The 21716-nt window shown below is 52.0% G+C and overlaps 1 protein-coding gene across 1 annotated transcript in view; it reads left to right on the forward strand.

Annotated features, from left to right (window-relative positions):
* LOC134149744 (uncharacterized) overlaps positions 1-21716 on the forward strand; it is a 77875-nt gene that overhangs the window by 16548 nt on the left and 39611 nt on the right. The window contains 5 exon segments of the mRNA XM_062592950.1: positions 1909-1971; positions 4076-4417; positions 5241-5582; positions 6406-6747; positions 7571-7912. Of these exon segments, the coding sequence (XP_062448934.1) occupies positions 1909-1971; positions 4076-4417; positions 5241-5582; positions 6406-6747; positions 7571-7912 (1431 nt within the window).

The following is a 21716-nucleotide window of genomic DNA, read 5'->3' on the forward strand; positions in this document are numbered from 1 at the left end:
CAAGCCTACAAGCTTTCAGAGGAATTTTTCAGAACACCAAGTGCGTGGTGGATAGCTCCAGTGAGTATCGTGCGAGGGGAAGGGAAGGAGCAGAGCAAAGCACTGGTGAGGTGGGAGGAGGGAAGGTCGGAGTGAGGCAGTGATTGTGGCCCAGGGAAAAGCACACGCAGCGCTGCAGATCTCAGTTGGGACTTCCAGGTGCAGCAGAGGTTTTGAATTTGGGCTGGGTAGGATAAGGAGCAGTGTCCGCTCTGGGAGCAAGGCCTTTGCATCTTTTGAAACCTAAAGCCCTTTAGGCGAGAGGGCAGGGAAAGGGAAACAACCGAACTGAGCTTCTTCTTTTGTTTTCCCTTCCAACGTGACTGAAGGTCCCGAAGATGAGGCCAATGCATTGCCTGTCAAACAACGAATAGAACACTTTGAGCAGCTGAGTAAGTATTCTGGGTGCCATTCCAATTGGCTGTGTATCTTGTGCTCCAGCTGGGTGCTTTGGGGTGGGGTGCTCATTCCAGGCAGAAACGTGGCCTGCGAAGGCCTGTTCCCCTGGGGCAGAAACACACAGCTCCCCTTAGAACCCCATCATGCAGGGCATAACATGCCCTGCACGATGGTGGGATTCAGCTGTTCAGGAGGGCCCATGACTTTGGAGTCACCCCGCTCATGCTCTCGTGAACTGCACTGCTCTCCACTGCCAGTGGAAAAGTCAACTGCAAAAGTGAGGCCACATGTTGAAGGTGAAGGTAAAGCCAGCCAGTCACGCTGCTTCCCTGCCCTCCTGGACCGCAAAGGAATAGAAGGATCATCGCGTGCTTTAGCAGTGCAGGATGTCACACTGCCCAGGTGGAGAAACGTCCAGTGTGCACGCTCCTGTTGTTGCTCGTTCAAGCAGCGTGGCTGGAGGGGAACATCAGTCACCTATTGGGGGATGCTTGCCAATGACCATGCCCTGTCCTCAACATTAGGGTCCCTCCTGTGGCCACCAAAGAAGGTGAGGTGCAAACCAGGTGGCTGTGGCTAAGGGCTTACCACAGTGCTTGGGCTCTCTTTTGGCAGAGACCAGCCAAAGCAAGGCACAATTTGGAGCAAAGCTGGGAGCAGCGGAGTCACCAAGCACAGCTCGGAGACACCGCTCAGAGGACATTGCAGGGGCAGGGGGGCCAGATGTCAGCCATAAAGGAGAACATTTGCCCCTGCCAGGAGGAAGGGTGGACTCGCAGGAGAGAGGCCCGAGTCTCCGTTCACAGCAGACCGATGAGGAAAGAAGACCAGAAAGACAGGGAAGACGTAAGTAATGGTGACAGTTGGCCTGTCAGCAGTGCCTGTCATTTGCATGAGCTGGCTGTATGTCGTAGCCATGAAAAGAGGTCTTTCTTGAGCAAGTCCTTCCTTGAGTAAGAAGAGGGCTATCACAGAGCACATCTTTTGGCAACAAGGCAGCACAGGGAAAGCAACTGAGCTGTAAAGTGACTTCACGGGGGAGAAGGGAACTTCATGGCAGCTTTCTCCCGCCTTACTCCCCCATGAAGTTCAGGGTTCTCCCTTCTGCCTGCAATTGCCCGTTACAACAGGCTGCTCTAAGAGGAAGGCTCACCTTGCTCTACTCTTGCAAGCTTCTCTCTGGTCTTGTGCATTACTGACGAGGCTGCTCACCTGTTTCCGTCTTGGCTCGCCAGACGATGTTCACACTCGTGCACCAGCCCCAAGAAGCAGGCATCACTGCCTCTTTATTTCCTGTTGCCCAGTAACAGCTTCTGCTGTCTCTGCTGAGCAGTGCCATCACTGGGGCAGGCGGGCCTGGGGGCATGAGGGGGCAGGTTTGGTGCAGCATGCAACTCGGGGTGATCTGTGAACCTAGCACTAACGTGAGGAGGAAGCTCACCTGAGACTCTCACCCTTTCTTTCCTGAAGACAACAGAAGAGGAGGAGGTGGACCACCATCCAAAGAGGGAGAGGAGATGTCTCTGAGCACAGGTGAGTGCTGGGAAGACCTCTGTTCAAAGCACACACTGCTGGCAAGGCAAAGATGTCCGATGCCGCGCTGTTTCCTCCAAACCAGCTTTGGTGATAGAGAGCATTAGGGGGCGTTCCCTGGAAGTTCAAGTGCAGAGAAAGCTTTGGAGAAATGGAAGGCATCTTCCAGAGCAATTGGCAGCACAAGAGAAAGGGCCTGCTGCAGAAAGGAAGCATTGGTCGGAGGAGAGCTTTGCAGAGTAGAGGCAGGTTTTGTTTTCTAAACGTACCCACCTCATGCCATTTAGAGATTACAGATACCCAATTCGGTCCAGCTAGTGCCACTGGCAGCATGGTGGTGGTATAGCCTGGCGTCCAAATGCCATTCTAGAAGGGCACAGATCTGCAGCAGGTCCTGTTTCACCCCTGCCAGCCTGGTGTGAAGATCTCAGATACACTGTTCCCCTTTTCCCTTTGTGTTCCGGAAGGTCCATCTCATGTGCTCATGCTACAAAATATTGAGAGAGGTCGGAATTGTGTGGAGGGTCTCTGTAATGCTGAGGGAATATGACAGCTCACTATACCTGTCTGTGATGTGCCGTGTGCACTGAGGACCAATGCTGGTACAATTTTTCCTGGCCTTAGTTCCAGTGGGGCTGCAAATCTAACCCTAAAAAAGCAAAGATTTACTTTTACTCCAGTTAGAGTGACACAAGCATTTCAACACTAAATACTCCAATTACTGCAAATTCTCATGTCTGAACACAAAAAGAGTTCCGGAAGGCGTGGATCTGGTGACATATTTACGCCTTTCTGCATCAGTGTGCTCAGCCTTTCAATGCCCTGTGATACCAAGGTTGAGTGGTGAGAGCTTTCCCGCTGAACCGGGAAGAATGGCACTTGTGGCAAGTCATCATCTGGATTTCTGTATTGGTGGAGCAGCGTGATGTTAGTGGGGGTTCCTCCTACTTGGTCTTGGATCTGTTGAGGTTTATCTTCACCCGTTCAAACACAGTCTGCTTCCTCAATCTTTCTTTTCTCATTGTGTCGTACACCTAGTTACATAAAGATCTCTCTCAGACCTTCCTCATAAAGGATGTGGGGTGCATTAGGAAGACTGAGAGGTGGGCCTCTTCAGCCTGGGGAAGAGAAGACTGGTGTGGGGGGGTGGATCTTATCAATGTGGATAAGTATCTGAAGGGAGGGTGTCAAGGGGACGGGGACAAACTCTTTTCAGTTGTCCCATGTGGCAGGACAAGAAGCAATGGGCAGAAATTGAACCACAGGAAGTTCCGCCTGAACGAGAGGGGGAATGTCTTCACTGGGAGAGTGGCAGAGCACTGGAACAGGTTGCCCAGAGCGGTTGTGGAGTCTTCTCCTCTGGAGATATTCAAGGCCTGCCTGGATGCAACCCTGTCTAACATGCTCTAGGTGACCATGCTTGAGCACGGAGCTTGGACTAGATGATCTCTAGAGGTCCCTTCCAAGCTTACTGATTCTATGATTCTATGTAACATTTTCAAGCAAACCACTATGCTACCAGGTAGAGTAAAGCTAAGAAAAAGTTTGCCAAAAGAGAGAAACCAAGAGAAAACGTCAAATCCAGATCATACAAGCCACTGAGGTAACACAGTGTCCCATCACAAGCAAAAGGCAACACTGTATTTAGCAGGGTATGACAGGAACCACTTAGAGGTGGATAAGAGGTAATTTCTTGATTCATCCCAACTGCACAGGAAATACATAGTGAAAAATAATTCAACATTCTATTTCTTCCCACATCAGGAAAAATAGTATGAGCTTCAGCAAGGTGACAGTTTCTCTAACAGAAGTAGGAAGGTGCAGACGAATAGTTCAGCATTGGAACCCTATCCAGAAAAGCCTGGTGGAGTACTGCCATATTCCAGCATTCTAAGCAGTATGATACATATTTTATAAAATAAAATAATCACCTCCATAGACCCTCTCAAAACACAGAATTCACAGCACGCTCAAGCTTTCTTCATAAAAAAAAAAAAAAAAAAAAAAAAAAAAGGACACAGGGATTCAGTACATTACTAATACACATGCTCTAATCTGCAGAAGGACACTTCAGTGTCCCAGTGACACCTCTCTTGCCCCTCAGGAAAAGCAGTGGAGAGAAACACTGCAAGGGCCCTGAAAGCCGTGCAGGAGGAGGTGGAGAGGATTCCGAGTGAGAAGCTGGCCACCTTACAGAGCCACGTGGAAGCGGCCCCACGTGCAACGCCCCCTGCAGAGGAACTGGCCTGCCCCTGGACTTCCACCCTGCAGGACCTCTCCCAGGAAGTTCAAGCTCTGCAGAGATCTTTGGAGAGCATGCAGGTGTCCCTGCGGCATGACCGCCAGCACTCCGCAGCAGACCTGGAGGGCATAAAGTCCCAAGTGGAGAAAGCAGCGCAGGGCTCCTGGTCCGAGAGCAACGTGGCAGAGCTGGAGAGCAAACTAGGTGAGCAGGGACATCTTTGGTGCGGTGGGCCTTCACCTCGCCAAAGCTGGAAAGGTGTGCTCTAGCCACAACGTCCTCTGAGCTGCTTCTGGGCACGACCATGCAAGTAGCGGAGAATCGCAAGCCCTCCCCGACAGGGTGGCTCCCGGGCCATACTGCCCAGCGCCGTCTGCATGAGGAGGCGGGAAGCACAGGTGCCCAAGCTCCCTCTCCATGCCCTCCGTTTAGAAGGCAGTCTGTAGCGTGGGCTCTCTGCTGACGGGTGTGCATTTGTGAAGCATTCAGGCAGAATTGCAGGGCCTGTGCTCTTCCTCCCTGCTCCCTGCAGCCAGGAAAACCAAGGCAAAGCAATGCAGAGATTCGGGCATAGCGCTTCCTTTGCTGCTCCTCCTTGCCCAGGGCATGTGCCCTCACACCCTCGGAGGCGGGGACTGCTGTGAGGGCCAGGCGGTGGGAGCTGGCCAAGCCAGACAGAGGGGGGTAGCTCAGCTGGGGCTGTAAGGAAGAGAGTTTGAGGCGAGGGCCTTTGGGAAGCCCCGCTGCTTTTCCACAGCTTAAGGAGTTCCCAATCACACCTTGTGGGGTTTCCCTCCTCCCAGGAGCATACTCCCCACAACAGTGCTCATTCCCAGGGAAAGGGCAGTTGACAAGCTGCCCGCTTCACACTGCCGTGATCTCTTGAGGCAAGTCCTCCGTGCTGCGCAAGTGAGAGATGGGTTTATTTTATTGCGTGTGCAAAGGGGAGCCGGTCTGTGAGAGAGACGTGGTCTCATCAGCAGAAAGGACACCTCAGTGTCCCAGTGACACCTCTCTTGCCCCTCAGGAAAGGCAGTGGAGAGAAACACTGCAAGGGCCCTGGAAGCCGTGCAGGAGGAGGTGGAGAGGATTCTGAGTGAGAAGCTGGCCACCTTACAGAGCCACGTGGAAGCGGCCCCACGTGCAACGCCCCCTCCAGAGGAACTGGCCTGCCCCTGGACTTCCACCCTGCAGGACCTCTCCCAGGAAGTTCAAGCTCTGCAGAGATCTTTGGAGAGCATGCAGGTGTCCCTGCAGCGTGACCGCCAGCACTCCGCAGCAGACCTGGAGGGCATAAAGTCCCAAGTGGAGAAAGCAGCGCAGGGCTCCTGGTCCGAGAGCAACGTGGCAGAGCTGGAGCGCAAACTAGGTGAGCAGGGACATCTTTGGTGCGGTGGGCCTTCACCTCGCCAAAGCTGGAAAGGTGTGCTCTAGCCACAACGTCCTCTGAGCTGCTTCTGGGCACGACCATGCAAGTAGCGGAGAATCGCAAGCCCTCCCCGACAGGGTGGCTCCCGGGCCATACTGCCCAGCGCCGTCTGCATGAGGAGGCGGGAAGCACAGGTGCCCAAGCTCCCTCTCCATGCCCTCCGTTTAGAAGGCAGTCTGTAGCGTGGGCTCTCTGCTGACTGGTGTGCATTTGTGAAGCATTCAGGCAGAATTGCAGGGCCTGTGCTCTTCCTCCCTGCTCCCTGCAGCCAGGAAAACCAAGGCAAAGCAATGCAGAGATTCGGGCATAGCGCTTCCTTTGCTGCTCCTCCTTGCCCAGGGCATGTGCCCTCACACCCTCGGAGGCGGGGACTGCTGTGAGGGCCAGGCGGTGGGAGCTGGCCAAGCCAGACAGAGGGAGGTAGCTCAGCTGGGGCTGTAAGGAAGAGAGTTTGAGGCGAGGGCCTTTGGGAAGCCCCGCTGCTTTTCCACAGCTTAAGGAGTTCCCAATCACACCTTGTGGGGTTTCCCTCCTCCCAGGAGCATACTCCCCACAACAGTGCTCATTCCCAGGGAAAGGGCAGTTGACAAGCTGCCCGCTTCACACTGCCGTGATCTCTTGAGGCAAGTCCTCCGTGCTGCGCAAGTGAGAGATGGGTTTATTTTATTGCGTGTGCAAAGGGGAGCCGGTCTGTTAGAGAGACGTGGTCTCATCAGCAGAAAGGACACCTCAGTGTCCCAGTGACACCTCTCTTGCCCCTCAGGAAAGGCAGTGGAGAGAAACACTGCAAGGGCCCTGGAAGCCGTGCAGAAGGAGGTGGAGAGGATTCTGAGTGAGAAGCTGGCCACCTTACAGAGCCACGTGGAAGCGGCCCCACGTGCAACGCCCCCTCCAGAGGAACTGGCCTGCCCCTGGACTTCCACCCTGCAGGACCTCTCCCAGGAAGTTCAAGCTCTGCAGAGATCTTTGGAGAGCATGCAGGTGTCCCTGCAGCGTGACCGCCAGCACTCCGCAGCAGACCTGGAGGGCATAAAGTCCCAAGTGGAGAAAGCAGCGCAGGGCTCCTGGTCCGAGAGCAACGTGGCAGAGCTGGAGCGCAAACTAGGTGAGCAGGGACATCTTTGGTGCGGTGGGCCTTCACCTCGCCAAAGCTGGAAAGGTGTGCTCTAGCCACAACGTCCTCTGAGCTGCTTCTGGGCACAACCATGCAAGTAGCGGAGAATCGCAAGCCCTCCCCGACAGGGTGGCTCCCGGGCCATACTGCCCAGCGCCGTCTGCATGAGGAGGCGGGAAGCACAGGTGCCCAAGCTCCCTCTCCATGCCCTCCGTTTAGAAGGCAGTCTGTAGCGTGGGCTCTCTGCTGACTGGTGTGCATTTGTGAAGCATTCAGGCAGAATTGCAGGGCCTGTGCTCTTCCTCCCTGCTCCCTGCAGCCAGGAAAACCAAGGCAAAGCAATGCAGAGATTCGGGCATAGCGCTTCCTTTGCTGCTCCTCCTTGCCCAGGGCATGTGCCCTCACACCCTCGGAGGCGGGGACTGCTGTGAGGGCCAGGCGGTGGGAGCTGGCCAAGCCAGACAGAGGGGGGTAGCTCAGCTGGGGCTGTAAGGAAGAGAGTTTGAGGCGAGGGCCTTTGGGAAGCCCCGCTGCTTTTCCACAGCTTAAGGAGTTCCCAATCACACCTTGTGGGGTTTCCCTCCTCCCAGGAGCATACTCCCCACAACAGTGCTCATTCCCAGGGAAAGGGCAGTTGACAAGCTGCCCGCTTCACACTGCCGTGATCTCTTGAGGCAAGTCCTCCGTGCTGCGCAAGTGAGAGATGGGTTTATTTTATTGCGTGTGCAAAGGGGAGCCGGTCTGTGAGAGAGACGTGGTCTCATCAGCAGAAAGGACACCTCAGTGTCCCAGTGACACCTCTCTTGCCCCTCAGGAAAGGCAGTGGAGAGAAACACTGCAAGGGCCCTGGAAGCCGTGCAGGAGGAGGTGGAGAGGATTCTGAGTGAGAAGCTGGCCACCTTACAGAGCCACGTGGAAGCGGCCCCACGTGCAACGCCCCCTCCAGAGGAACTGGCCTGCCCCTGGACTTCCACCCTGCAGGACCTCTCCCAGGAAGTTCAAGCTCTGCAGAGATCTTTGGAGAGCATGCAGGTGTCCCTGCAGCGTGACCGCCAGCACTCCGCAGCAGACCTGGAGGGCATAAAGTCCCAAGTGGAGAAAGCAGCGCAGGGCTCCTGGTCCGAGAGCAACGTGGCAGAGCTGGAGAGCAAACTAGGTGAGCAGGGACATCTTTGGTGCGGTGGGCCTTCACCTCGCCAAAGCTGGAAAGGTGTGCTCTAGCCACAACATCCTCTGAGCTGCTTCTGGGCACGACCATGCAAGTAGCGGAGAATCGCAAGCCCTCCCTGACAGGGTGGCTCCCGGGCCATACTGCCCAGCGCCGTCTGCATGAGGAGGCGGGAAGCACAGGTGCCCAAGCTCCCTCTCCATGCCCTCCGTTTAGAAGGCAGTCTGTAGCGTGGGCTCTCTGCTGACTGGTGTGCATTTGTGAAGCATTCAGGCAGAATTGCAGGGCCTGTGCTCTTCCTCCCTGCTCCCTGCAGCCAGGAAAACCAAAGCAAAGCAATGCAGAGATTCGGGCATAGCGCTTCCTTTGCTGCTCCTCCTTGCCCAGGGCATGTGCCCTCACACCCTCGGAGGCGGGGACTGCTGTGAGGGCCAGGCGGTGGGAGCTGGCCAAGCCAGACAGAGGGGGGTAGCTCAGCTGGGGCTGTAAGGAAGAGAGTTTGAGGCGAGGGCCTTTGGGAAGCCTCGCTGCTTTTCCACAGCTTAAGGAGTTCCCAATCACACCTTGTGGGGTTTCCCTCCTCCCAGGAGCATACTCCCCACAACAGTGCTCATTCCCAGGGAAAGGGCAGTTGACAAGCTGCCCGCTTCACACTGCCGTGATCTCTTGAGGCAAGTCCTCCGTGCTGCGCAAGTGAGAGATGGGTTTATTTTATTGCGTGTGCAAAGGGGAGCCGGTCTGTTAGAGAGACGTGGTCTCATCAGCAGAAAGGACACCTCAGTGTCCCAGTGACACCTCTCTTGCCCCTCAGGAAAGGCAGTGGAGAGAAACACTGCAAGGGCATGAAATTTATGCCACCTCATAGCATTTTTTTTAATTCATGAACTTTACAAGGATTAAGCTGTAGCACAAATACAACTTCATTTTTTTTTCTTTCCAAATCAGGGGAATCTGTGGACCTAAATACCTGAGCAGAACACCTCTGTGATTTTTAAAGATAGGAGCAGTCTTTCAGAGAACCTTTTCTTTTTTCAATATCCATGTCAGAAATGTTGTCTTTCAGGCCTCTGGGTCTGGAAGCATAGTGGAATATGCGATTGTGTACTGAATTTCTCAGACTCCCATCAACTACAAGAAGAAGTGGAGCTTTTACAACTTCAGAGTGAAGTATCCAGGGCAAACCAGTTGCATGTTCAGCCTTGATCCTGCCCCACTCCCTGCTGAGGAACACATCTATTGAAGGCTCTGAAGCCAGAAATTCTAATGAGCTGTGGAGGGATTTTAAGGCACCATAAGCCAAAGTGTTGAGTTGGGGAAGACGATTCAGTTGTCACTAGTGGCTGTCCATCTATTGAGGAGGTGTAGATTGATCCAGTGGTCCATGGTCAGGAAGAACATTGCAACTAGAACTCCATTCCTCCCCTTCTATGACCAACCATGTCACCTCCTTCTGACAAGATCATCTCCCCTTCTCTCCAATACCTCTCTCCTACCATTGGCAATGACCTTTCCCCTGTCTCCTTCAGAACTTCCTCCCTTGTTTTCAGGACCAGGTGTACCAGTGGCCCAAAGTCTTCCCTCTTCGGAGGATGGAGCTAGGGCTTTTAATGTGTCTTCTGATTCATTGTATGAACACGTTATTTGAAAAGTCTGGGTCAACAACATGGGCTGTGTGCACAAATGCTGGGGACAAAGGCTGCTTGATGGATCCACTTATTGGCTGCTTTATTCGTTTCCCTACAGAAGTTATGGAAATGCCATATCGCACAGGTAAGAATGGGAAACCACATTTTGACATGAGTCTGAACACAGCTCTGTGAAATGGGTTTGTCCTACTCAGAGAGCAGTTCAGCGATCAACATCCTCAGAGCTTCTTAGCCTATGAATAAGAGCTTAGATGAACTTATTCATGGGTTGCCAAAGACTCTGCAAAAAACCTGTGTTACACCCAGATTTCATCCCCCTACTTTTGTAAAAGCTGCCACAACTCTAGGTTTGGTCAAAGAGGAAGCCCGGTGGTTTTCCTCACATCACCTCCACAAAGATTCTGAGATGAAGGGAGAAGGTTGTAGGACCAACACACACCTACTTGATCCTGAATCCTGAAGCTATAGAAGTGTTTACTGGGTTCCTTGTATTTCATGCATGCATGCTGGCTGCTCACTCAGCAGCCTCCCAAAGACAGCAACAGAGGGTCATGGGAGACATTGGGGGAAGGAGGGGAAGATGCTCTAGGAACCCCGAGGCTACCTAGGGTACACAAGACTGGAAGGGGGGATGGCAAGTGAGGGATGTAAGGGGATACAGAATGGAAAGCCTCTGAAAAGCAGACTGCATGACTTTTGCTACTTAAGGAATGATTTGATTGTTGCAGTTGATGTCACCCTGGATGCTGACACGGCTCATCCCAGACTGGAAGTCTCTCAAGATGGGAAGAGTGTGAAAGATACTGGCACTATCAGAAATGTGCCCAGGACAGAGAAGAGATTTGATTCCCACCTCTTTGTTTTGGCAAAGGAAGGATACACATCTGGGAAATACTATTGGGAAGTGGATGTTGGAAAGCGGAGAAACTGGGATGTGGGCATTGCCCGGGAGCCCGTGACTCGTGAGGGGACACTGACTCTGTCCCCAGAGAATGGCTTCTGGGTCATAGGGTTAGCGTTTGGGCGAGACTACTGGGCCCGCACAGAGCCTTGGACTCGTTTGGCTGTGAGTGGGAAACCCAGAAAGATTGGGATCTTCCTGGATGTCTCAGTCAAGAAGCTGTCGTTCTTTAATGTCAAAAATGAAACACATTTGCACACTTTCACTCTTGGTGGTGCTAGCAGCCAGGAAGAGAAGTTCTTTCCCTTCTTCTCTACAGGGTCTACTGCAACAAAGCCTGACACTGAGCTCCTGAAAATAGTCCAGGAGGCTGCTGATGATGAATAGTACACTCTTCATCAAGGAGGGTATAATGTGCAGCCGGTGACCAGGCTGTGCGCTGTCAGAAAGCCCCCTAATTTGTGTATCTTCCGTCATTTAGTGTATGACAGCAAGTGGGCAGAGAGAAGACCATCAGCTATAGCAAAAAGCAATGCAAAGGAGCAAATTTTATCCTCACAGAAGGAAGCATGCTCTAGAAATGCTGTGAGTGCATTGGCATTGCTAAGCATATTGCCTCATCTTCTTGCCTTTACACTTATTTCACAACAGGAAGAAATGAGAGGGACTCCAACTCCCCAGCTATGAGCATGACTTTGGGAATACTTGCTAATTTGTGAGCCAGGATAATTCCTGACCATTTGCAAGACAAAATAATAAAAGCAAAAAAGAACGTAAGCGAAGACTGAAATACGAGTAACTATTCAAGTTTCCATCTAAACTGAAAAACGTCACAAGGATTGTGTTATGAATCCTTCACGACTTAAAGAAGAGAAAAATCACGTACTGTAAAAGTGTATCCATATGAAGAAGGTTCTGCTATTCCTCAGAATTACTACAGAATCAGGGTCCACATTACAAGACACCTTCTTGTGAAAAAGTAACTGTGCTGTAAGATATGTTGCCTTTCTATTTAACAGTTGGTCTCTGCTCAGCTTTACCTCTATCTGATTTTTAAGTGTTCTGCAATCTAGAACAACATTTCAAACCTGTGCTACAAGTCCAAGGAAACTATTTGCTGCTTTCTTTCTGGTAAAACTTCAGAGAGAAAGTATTTTTATAGATGCTTTCCACCAGGAAAAAATGAAATATTCTCATATTCCTGCCCCCTCTCTGTGCTTTCCTAAGGATCACTTGGCAAAACATGCACGGCTGTTACTAACCTTGAATTGATTAATTGCTGCTGAAAAATACGATAACATTATTCTTTTTCAGTATTTCTACTGTAGAGTTTTATTGTTCTTATGAAAAAGTTCTGTAACCATAGTGATGAATGCTTCCAGTTAAATCTCTTTGCCTTATTTCACAAAACCTGGTACAATCATGTAATAATTATATTATTGTATAATATTCTATATAGTAATATATTTTTGTATAAATGTTTTAGTATCCATATAAAATACAAATATACCGTCTGCACTATATTGTCCCCATTGGCTTAAATTTTGGCCTTTGCTATCTTTCCACTTAACTTTAAATTCAATCGTTTCTGGAAAAGTTTGTGTCTATGACTTTTTTCTCCCTCCCCCCCCCCATATCCCTTCCCCTCCCCCTCCCGGTTTCCCTCCTCCTCCCCGTTTCCCTCCCCTTCCCTCCCCTTCCCTCCCCTCCCCTCCCCTTCCCTTCCCTCCCCTTCCCTTCCCTTCCCTTCCCTTCCCTTCCCTTCCCTCCCCTCCCCTCCCCTCCCCTCCCCTCCACCTTTTTCCCTTTAATGCACTTAAGCCTGTATACCCCCTTGCACCAGGTTATATGCAGAAGTTGGGCACCAAGTCAATACCCACTGGGAGACTCAGTCCTGTTAATGATGTTGTGTAGTTACTGACGTAGGCATCCTTTGTGGGAAAACTCGTGCTTTATGGCTGAAACCTGCACAGACCCTTGTGCACTTCCTATTTCTCCTTTGCCATTGCCAAATACCTGCCGTGGACAGACAAGTCCTAGTAGGCAGTGCAGACATTCATCCACCTGCTCCATGTATCTTGGGCCAGGAATCGCTCCCTGGAACAGATGTCTTTAGAAGGAGGCCAGTAGCTCAAGACATCCTCTCTAACTTACATGGGCTAGGCGGACTCTTCACGTCACAGGGAAGGGGACCTTCTCTGCTCAAAAGTTTACAGCCCCTTCCACCCTCGTACAATGCACACCTCGATGCTTTGAGGCTTCTGACCTCTGTGATTCAGGGATGGTGTTAGGTGGGGTAAAGAGCTTGCTGGAGAGAGCTGCCAGCTGCTGAAGGGAGCTGTTGCTGAGCAAGTTGTTCTGGGAACAGGCTGAGACAAGGCAAGAAGGAGTAGCTGGGGCTACAGCAGAATGCTGAAGTGCTTTGCGGAGCTGTTCTCCATGGGCAGCTGTAGGTCACAAAGCCGTGCTCAGGAGTCTTGACACCCCTACTTCTGCTACAGCATCCAGTAGGCCCGAGCTGGCCTCACTGTCACAGGATTAATTTTTACAAGGTAAAATTACACATAGGTAGTTTTCCCCACATCCACCTGAGCAGATGAAACCCAGACAAGGAACAGCTGCTGTGTACCCAAGCCCACATCTGCCTCGGACCATTCTTTTGACACATGCAGAAGATATTGTTCGCCATCTTCAGAGGAGATGACAATTGGCATTTCAAGGGGCACGAGGCACCAAAGCTTTGGGAATGGGTTGAGCTCCAAGGGTCTGAATATGCCATTGGGTCCTAGCCCTGAAATCAGGCAAGCACGTTTCCAGCCATTACTTCAGGCTGTCATGTGGGTGCCTTCCAGAGCCCACCAGAAGAGGCAGCAGCTCCAGCGGGTAACTCATCCTGTGCTGCGGATGGTGCCTGAAGGAATTTCAGTGCAGCAGCAGATTCTTGGGCAGTAGCTACAGGAGGACCACCATACCATGCCTAACCTTTGCAGGCTGATGGCAGGAATGACTTCAGGATCAGCAGAGAACTGTATCTGCTGACTCTGTAACTGATCAAAAGTGGCACGGTCAGAAAAGGCTGCTTTCTGCAGAGGGTATGAAAGAAAAATGTTCTTGCAAGCTGCTTCTGCCTCAGTCATGTTCCCATCAATGTCCCAGCCTCAGCTTTAATGGGGACATTCCTCAACACAACACCTCCCGAAGAAAGCAAGGGGAACAATCTCAAACACTCAAACATCAACTGTTTTCAGTCCAAGGTGCAGCAAAACCATTTATACATCAGACTTAACCTGCTCAAGCTTTTTTTTCACTGGAAGGAGAGAAGGGTGGCAGGAGCCATCTGATACTTCCCCACCTCAAGAAGCAGCCATTAGGTGCACTCCAAACCACGATGTCAGCTGAGTAAATTTTTGCCCAAGCAGTAGCTCACATACGAGCCATAACTCTCAGGACTGCACACAGCTGTAATCTGTACCTGGGCTTCACTCCCTTCGAGGAGGAGGAGACAAGCAGGCGTGATTTCCTGGAACACATATTATTTTCAGGACTTTCTTGGAGTGGTACAAATCCTTCAGCCAGTCAGGGAACAGCAGTGTGCTAAAGGCTCAGCCCAGTCTTTTATGAGCACTGCTTCCTGGAACTGCGTAAAGTCCAATGACCCTGAACACTGCCTGCCCGTAACTCTGTGCCGTTATGGTGTAAGTGAAACCCAGCTCTTCTCTGGAGAAACAGGATGGGAAGTGCCTTCTCCCAAGGTATGTTTTTGCATTTTCTCCATCTGTTCTCTTTGATTCTTTAGGAGTTCATAGCTCCATCACTCTGTTGCAAGGGGAAAACATCCTGAAGATGTGAGTTGCCTCGGTGTCCTATGCTCTCTCTTCAGATGACTGGTTTGTCAGAAGACACTTCATAGACAGCAGATATCTAGTCACTGTAGGCAGTGGCACATCACATGCCAAGACTTGACTCCCTTCACTCTAGGGCGGATATTGTCATGGGAATTCGACCTCAAAACTCGAGCGGTGGCACCAGCTTTATCCCTGCACACTGACATTTCAGCGTCCAATGCTGGGGAGATCTCCACGTGCACTGGATGTCTAGGTCCACCTTACGGTTTGCATGAAGCTAGCAAAGATGTGCACGGGGGGCTTTAGACCATCTTGCAGCAGATGTGGGTTTTTGAAGGCTTCTCTTCAGGGTTTCTCTTCCTCCCTTTGCTTAACCTGCTTTCCTGGGATGCTGCCAAGTTAGCTCTGCCAGCCTCTCAGGGTTCTCTCCAGAGCTGTTCTCCAGCAGACATGAAGCACGAAGAGGGTGCTTTTATAGCTACCTTTTCACTGATACACGTATGCACTTAAGTGTTCACTCATGTGCATACATGACACATTTCCATTGTCCGTTCTTCAAATCCCATGAAGCTTCTCAGGCCATGTCTGCTGGGATTGGAGTGCCTTCTGGGACCGGATTTCTCTACACCTCGCACTTCAGAAATGCTCTTTTGAAATGCCTCCCCACACCAGCACAAACACACACTCCCAGGGGCACACACACACACACACACTTTTAATGGCTGTTGGGAGCACAGCTCAGATGACAAGCAGGCAGCAAAGTGCAACTCAGCTGAGAAAAGAGAAAGAGATATGAACAACAGAGCAGAATAGGCAGGAACGCCTTGAGCAGAACTCCTTCCCTGTAACAAGCAGAGCAGTTAGCATTTCTCACTTCTCATGCAAGCTCTGCATCCCTTCTCTAAAAGATCTTCTCAGATCTGCCAGGCTCCTCTATGGGAAAGCTTGGTAAAGCTACTGCGGTAGCAGGGCAGTGTGCTCTTGCAGGCAAGTTTTGGCCCCAGGAATGTTTGAGCATCTTCAGCTGTCAGACCACGTGCCTGGCCTGGGCAAGTGGCCAGTTGTGCCACGGAAGTTCATCCCAGGAGAGCTCTGAGATGAGTTCCACAAGGGCCAGTCAAAGCCTTGAGAGAACAGCCTCTTGTGCCTGTAGAGGAAGACAGAGAGGCTCTGTCAGCATGCTCTTCAGAGCACCTCTTCAGGCTGCTGCTCTGAATCTCCGGCTGGAGACGCCCTTCTCTGTCGACTCTGAAGAAACAATCTTATGGCGTTTCCACTTGCACAACATTTCTAACACTCTGTCCCTGGGCAAAAATGTGCCTGGGGTCAAGCACCTTCTTCTTCTGCACTCTGCAGATTCAATTTTCACCCTGATTCACTTTGACCAAGGAAAACTTCTGTGCACAGCTCAGCTCTCGGGGAGCTACACTGGAGCCAAGGTGTCGCGCAAGATAAGAGAGTGGACAGTTCTCAGTCCACCAGATAATCCTGCAGCCCTGGCTTTCCTTTCTCCACTACGGTGCACACGAGACAACTTCTGCTGGGAGGAGAGGGCATGGCTTGCACACTGGGTTGTCAGACAATGAGCAGCATGACAGGAGGAAACATTGCTCCTAGAAAAGGGCTAATACTTGTCCTTGCATTGCAGACTGAACTTGGAGAAAAGGGCTGAGGAAAGCAGAAGACCTGAGGACATGTCTTGGCAACGTGGTAAGAGTGAGCTGTCTTCTCCTCAACTGGGGACTAGAATGCTCTATAAAGCCTGAATCCCTGGGAGGAATCAGGAGGGCATGGGAGGGAGGAGCAGCCAGCTGGTCTGTGAGGCAGACAGCAGCACAGCTGTTGGAGAGGAGTGCTGCCTTCTTCAGGGGGGCTCATCAGGAGTAGCCTGAAGCCCCAGCTGTCCTCAGTAATGCTCCCCTCCAGCCCTATTGTGATGGGGGGATTGGGCTTTTCCTCCATGCAAGCAGAAGAAAGGCTGGAGTTAGGGGTGAGGCTCCAGAGCTGGGCTGAGTATAAAATCTGGAGATGGCTCCAGTGAGTACTGTGTGAGGGGAAGGGAAGGAGCAGAGCAAAGCACTGGTGAGGTGGGAGGAGGGAAGGTCGGAGTGAGGCAGTGATTGTGGCCCAGGGAAAAGCACACGCAGCGCTGCAGATCTCAGTTGGGACTTCCAGGTGCAGCAGAGGTTTTGAATTTGGGCTGGGTAGGATAAGGAGCAGTGTCCGCTCTGGGAGCAAGGCCTTTGCATCTTTTGAAACCTAAAGCCCTTTAGGCGAGAGGGCAGGGAAAGGGAAACAACCGAACTGAGCTTCTTCTTTTGTTTTCCCTTCCAACGTGACTGAAGGTCCCGAAGATGAGGCCAATGCATTGCCTGTCAAACAACGAATAGAACACTTTGAGCAGCTGAGTAAGTATTCTGGGTGCCATTCCAATTGGCTGTGTATCTTGTGCTCCAGCTGGGTGCTTTGGGGTGGGGTGCTCATTCCAGACAGAAACGTGGCCTGCGAAGGCCTGTTCCCCTGAGGCAGAAACACACAGCTCCCCTTAGAACCCCATCATGCAGGGCATAACATGCCCTGCACGATGGTGGGATTCAGCTGTTCAGGAGGGCCCATGACTTTGGAGTCACACCGCTCATGCTCTCGTGAACTGCACTGCTCTCCACTGCCAGTGGAAAAGTCAACTGCAAAAGTGAGGCCACATGTTGAAGGTGAAGGTAAAGCCAGCCAGTCACGCTGCTTCCCTGCCCTCCTGGACCGCAAAGGAATAGAAGGATCATCGCGTGCTTTAGCAGTGCAGGATGTCACACTGCCCAGGTGGAGAAACGTCCAGTGTGCACGCTCCTGTTGTTGCTCGTTCAAGCAGCGTGGCTGGAGGGGAACATCAGTCACCTATTGGGGGATGCTTGCCAATGACCATGCCCTGTCCTCAACGTTAGGGTCCCTCCTGTGGCCACCAAAGAAGGTGAGGTGCAAACCAGGTGGCTGTGGCTAAGGGCTTACCACAGTGCTTGGGCTCTCTTTTGGCAGAGACCAGCCAAAGCAAGGCACAATTTGGAGCAAAGCTGGGAGCAGCGGAGTCACCAAGCACAGCTCGGAGCCACCGCTCAGAGGACATTGCAGGGGCAGGGGGGCCAGATGTCAGCCATAAAGGAGAACATTTGCCCCTGCCAGGAGGAAGGGTGGACTCGCAGGAGAGAGGCCCGAGTCTCCATTCACAGCAGACCGATGAGGAAAGAAGACCAGAAAGACAGGGAACACGTAAGTAATGGTGACAGTTGGCCTGTCAGCCGTGCCTGTCATTTGCATAAGCTGGCTGTATGTCGTAGCCATGAAAAGAGGTCTTTCTTGAGCAAGTCCTTCCTTGAGCAAGGAGGGGCCATCACAGAGCACATCTTTTGGCAACAAGGCAGCACAGGGAATGCAACTCAGCTGTAAAGTGACTTCACAGGGGAGAAGGGAACTTCATGGCAGCTTTCTCCCACCTTCCTCCCCCATGAAGTTCAAGGTTCTCCCTTCTGCCTGCAATTGCCCATCGCAACAGGCTGCTCTATGAGGAGGGCCCACCTTTGGATGCTCTACTCTTGCAAGCTTCTCTCTGGTCTTGTGCATTACTGACGAGGCTGCCCACCTGTTTCCGTCTTGGCTCGCCAGACGATGTTCACACTCGTGCACCAGCCCCAAGAAGCAGGCATCACTGCCTCTTTATTTCCTGTTGCCCAGTAACAGCTTCTGCTGTCTCTGCTGAGCAGTGCCATCACTGGGGCAGGCGGGCCTGGCGGCATGAGGGGGCAGGTTTGGTGCAGCATGCAACTCGGGGTGATCTGTGAACCTAGCACTAACGTGAGGAGGAAGCTCACCTGAGACTCTCACCCTTTCTTTCCTGAAGACAACAGAAGAGGAGGAGGTGGACCACCATCCAAAGAGGGAGAGGAGATGTCTCTGAGCACAGGTGAGTGCTGGGAAGACCTCTGTTCAAAGCACACACTGCTGGCAAGGCAAAGATGTCCGATGCCGCGCTGTTTCCTCCAAACCAACTTTGGTGATAGAGAGCATTAGGGGGCGTTCCCTGGAAGTTCAAGTGCAGAGAAAGCTTTGGAGAAACGGAAGGCATCTTCCAGAGCAATTGGCAGCACAAGAAAAAGGACCTGCTGCAGAGGCAGGTCTGGCTTCCTAAACGCACCCAGCTCATGCCATTCTCTGGCATGCCTCTGAGGCCAGCTGAGAGACGCGTGAGGCTACAGCAGAAATAACCAAAGTGCTCCTGAACACCCATGCTGTGCAAAGTAGGATGTAGACATAGTGCTGAAAAAGAGCTAAGGCAAGGCTTTCCCCACTGTTGCTCATTCAAGTGGCATGGCTGGAGGGGAACATTAATCACTTCCTTGGGGAACGCTTGTAAATGACTGTGCCTTGTGCTCAGTATTACTGTCTCTCCTGCAACCACCAGAACAGGTGAGCTGTAAACGAGGGGGCTGTGGCTAAGGGCTTACTACAGTGCTTGGGCTTTCTTTTGGCAGAGACCAGCCAAAGCAAGGCACAAAGCGCAGCCAAACTGGGAGCATGGGAGTCACCAGGGAGAGCTCAGGGACACCACTCAGAGCACACTGCAGGGGAAGGAGGGCCAGAATCTCAGCCACAGGGAACACAGGCAATAATACAACTCCTGCGTGTGCTGGGCACACTGGTCTTTGGCGAGGAGGTCTGTTTTGTAGCACAGATGGGCACAGGGCTGGGTCTGGGAGGCAGACAGCAGCACAGCTGTTGGAGAGGAGTGCTGCCTTCTTCAGGGGGGGCTCATCAGGAGTAACCTGAAGCCCCAGCTGTCCTCAGCAATGCTCCCCTCCAGCCCTATTGTGATAGGAGGGATTGGGCTTTTCCTCCACGCAAGCAGAAGAAAGGCTGGAGTTAGGGATGAGGCTCCTTAGCTGGGCTCAGTATAAAGTCCAAGCTTCTGCCTCGAGGCAGGGACCTCTCATGCACTGAGAAAAGGGGAGAGTGCCAGAGATGAGGAGTGTGGCACAGGACACAGGAAGGCAAACACAAACATCACTGAGTTGGTGAACATCATGAATCCCATTCAAGGGAGGCTGAGATAAGACAGAGGGGAGTGCCTGGGCAATCTCTCTTCCTGCTCAAACACCTGCCATGCTTGAGTTCCCAAAGGAGTGAAGGACAGGTGCCCAGAAATTGTCTCCTAGGCTAATGATCCTTTTCCTTCTGATACGTGGTCTCGGCCTGTCGTCCATTCTCTTCTGGTGCGTGCCCTATAAACACACTGAAGCAGAGATTCTGCGTGGCCGTAGCCAAAGGGAGGTTGTGAAGTTGCCGGTGAAAAGCAGCGGAGTTTCTGGAGAACGCAGGCTTTGGTTGGACAGCGTTTGGGAAGGGTGTTGGAGGAAAGCCCTGCCCTCACCGGAATCTCACTGACCTAGCGATACTCCTCCGCTTCCTAATACTGCTGCTCCTCCTCCTCCCTCTCTGACTGCACCTAATCGTACCTCATTAGAAGTCAGCAGTTCCTGTGAGGGTGACTGAGCACTGGAACAGGCTTCCCAGAGAGGTTTGGAGACTCTGTCCTGGAGCTGTTCACAAGGGCCAACTGTATCCCTGGTCATTCCTAGATCTCATGCGTAACAGTTCACTCTGACCTCCGCATTATGGTGTGTTGGCTCCTCTGGTCGAGCGTGAGGACAGGATTTAGGTCAGAGATTAAAGAGCCCCAGGTAGGGCCTACGGTTGTCGTTTTCAGCCTTGTGGTGGTAAAGTCTGGCCTCCAAATGGCCTCTGAACTGTCTGGCCTCTAAATCATCAAAAGCATCTCTCGCCTGACAAAAGGCTGTGAGCACTGGGGCTGCTCAGCCTGGAGAAGAGAAGGCTGAGGGGGGATCTCACCGCTGTGTCTAAATATCTGAAGGGAGGCTGCAAAGAGGACAGGGCCAAACTCTTCTCAGAGGAGCCCAGTAACAGAACAAGAGGAAATGGGCACAAACAGCAACACAGGAAGTTCTGTCTGAATCTATGGAGAAACCATAGATTTTTTTTTCTGGCAGGGTGACTGAGCACTGAAACCAACTTCCCAGAGAGGTGTGAAGTCTCCATCCTGGAGCTTTTCACAAGCTGTCTGGGGAGGGTCCTGGGCAACCTGCTCTAAGGGATCCTGCTAGGGCAGGGGGACAAGACAAGGTGATCCCTACAGGTCCCTTCCGACCTCGGCTGTTCCGCAATTCTGTGATTCTGTGAAACGCCATTCCAGAAGGACACGGATCTGCAGGAGGTCTGGCATTAGCCCTGCCAGCCCTGCGAGGACGTCTCAGAAACACTGTAACTTTCTGGTGTTTCCCTCTTTTCTCTTTTGGTATTGCAGAATGTCAGCTCCGAGTGCCCAGTGTACAGATTATATAGAGGGAGGGATAAATAGTATGTGTTTATTTTCTCTGTAATTACGCTCACTTCCAACAGCAGGCTTTGCATGGCAGCTAGACATTCTGTGCAAGAGGCAGGAGCTCCAAGGGAGACATCCTTTCTCATACAGCTTGGCATCTGCTAGTCACCAGCGGCCATTCTCTGTGCTGCATGACAAAAATAGACCAGGTGTTTCACTGTCTGCCTGCGCGTTGAATTGTACAGAAAACCCAGTCTCGCGCATCGTTGCTGGCTTCCTGCCAGGAGTGTCTTCATTTCCCCCAGTGGGGAAGTCAAGCTAACAGTGGAGAGGCAAGTCAGAAGGCACTCTGCCCGGATGACAGGGAAGGCGTAGCGAGCAGGCACCCTGAGAGCAATGCCTCGGGCTCTTCAGCACCCAGGACTCCTTCTGCACAGAGGCAAGGCAAGGGAAAGGGAAGGGTCTTAACTAAGCTTCCTCTTTCTCTCCTCCTTTTCTGGTCATATAAAGGTAATGTCCAGGGCACCAGGACTCTCTCCTTGCAGGACTTGTAAGGACAAACAAATATCTTTGAACATGCAAGTAAGTCTGCTGGATGCAATTCCTGTTGCGTGTGGCCAGTTACATGTAAAAAGCCACAGAGTGTCTGGAGGACTCAAATTTTGCTTTGACAGAGTTTGGGAAGGGTGTCAGAGGAATGCCCTGCACTGGGACAAAGCCCATAGTCTTGGCAATACTATGGCTGCTCCTACTCGTACAGAATTCAAAGGCAGCAGTTAGATGTCTTCCAAAGTGGACAGAGGGGTATGGTAAAGGAGCTTGACCTCCGCCAGGGTACGGAGAGTAGTCAGCCACAGCGCTGACTGTACCTACCCCTGATTGTTGTGGATCTATTCGTCATTAACTCATCTGAGACACTTCCATCACTATGACGTCTGCACTGTGGTGGGCTGCTGCATTTGACCAAGTGTGGGGATGGGGTTTAGATCAGAGATTACAGGTCCCCAGTTCAGTC

Source organism: Rhea pennata, chromosome 21 (assembly GCF_028389875.1).
Source record: "Rhea pennata isolate bPtePen1 chromosome 21, bPtePen1.pri, whole genome shotgun sequence".
NCBI lineage: Eukaryota > Metazoa > Chordata > Aves > Rheiformes > Rheidae > Rhea > Rhea pennata.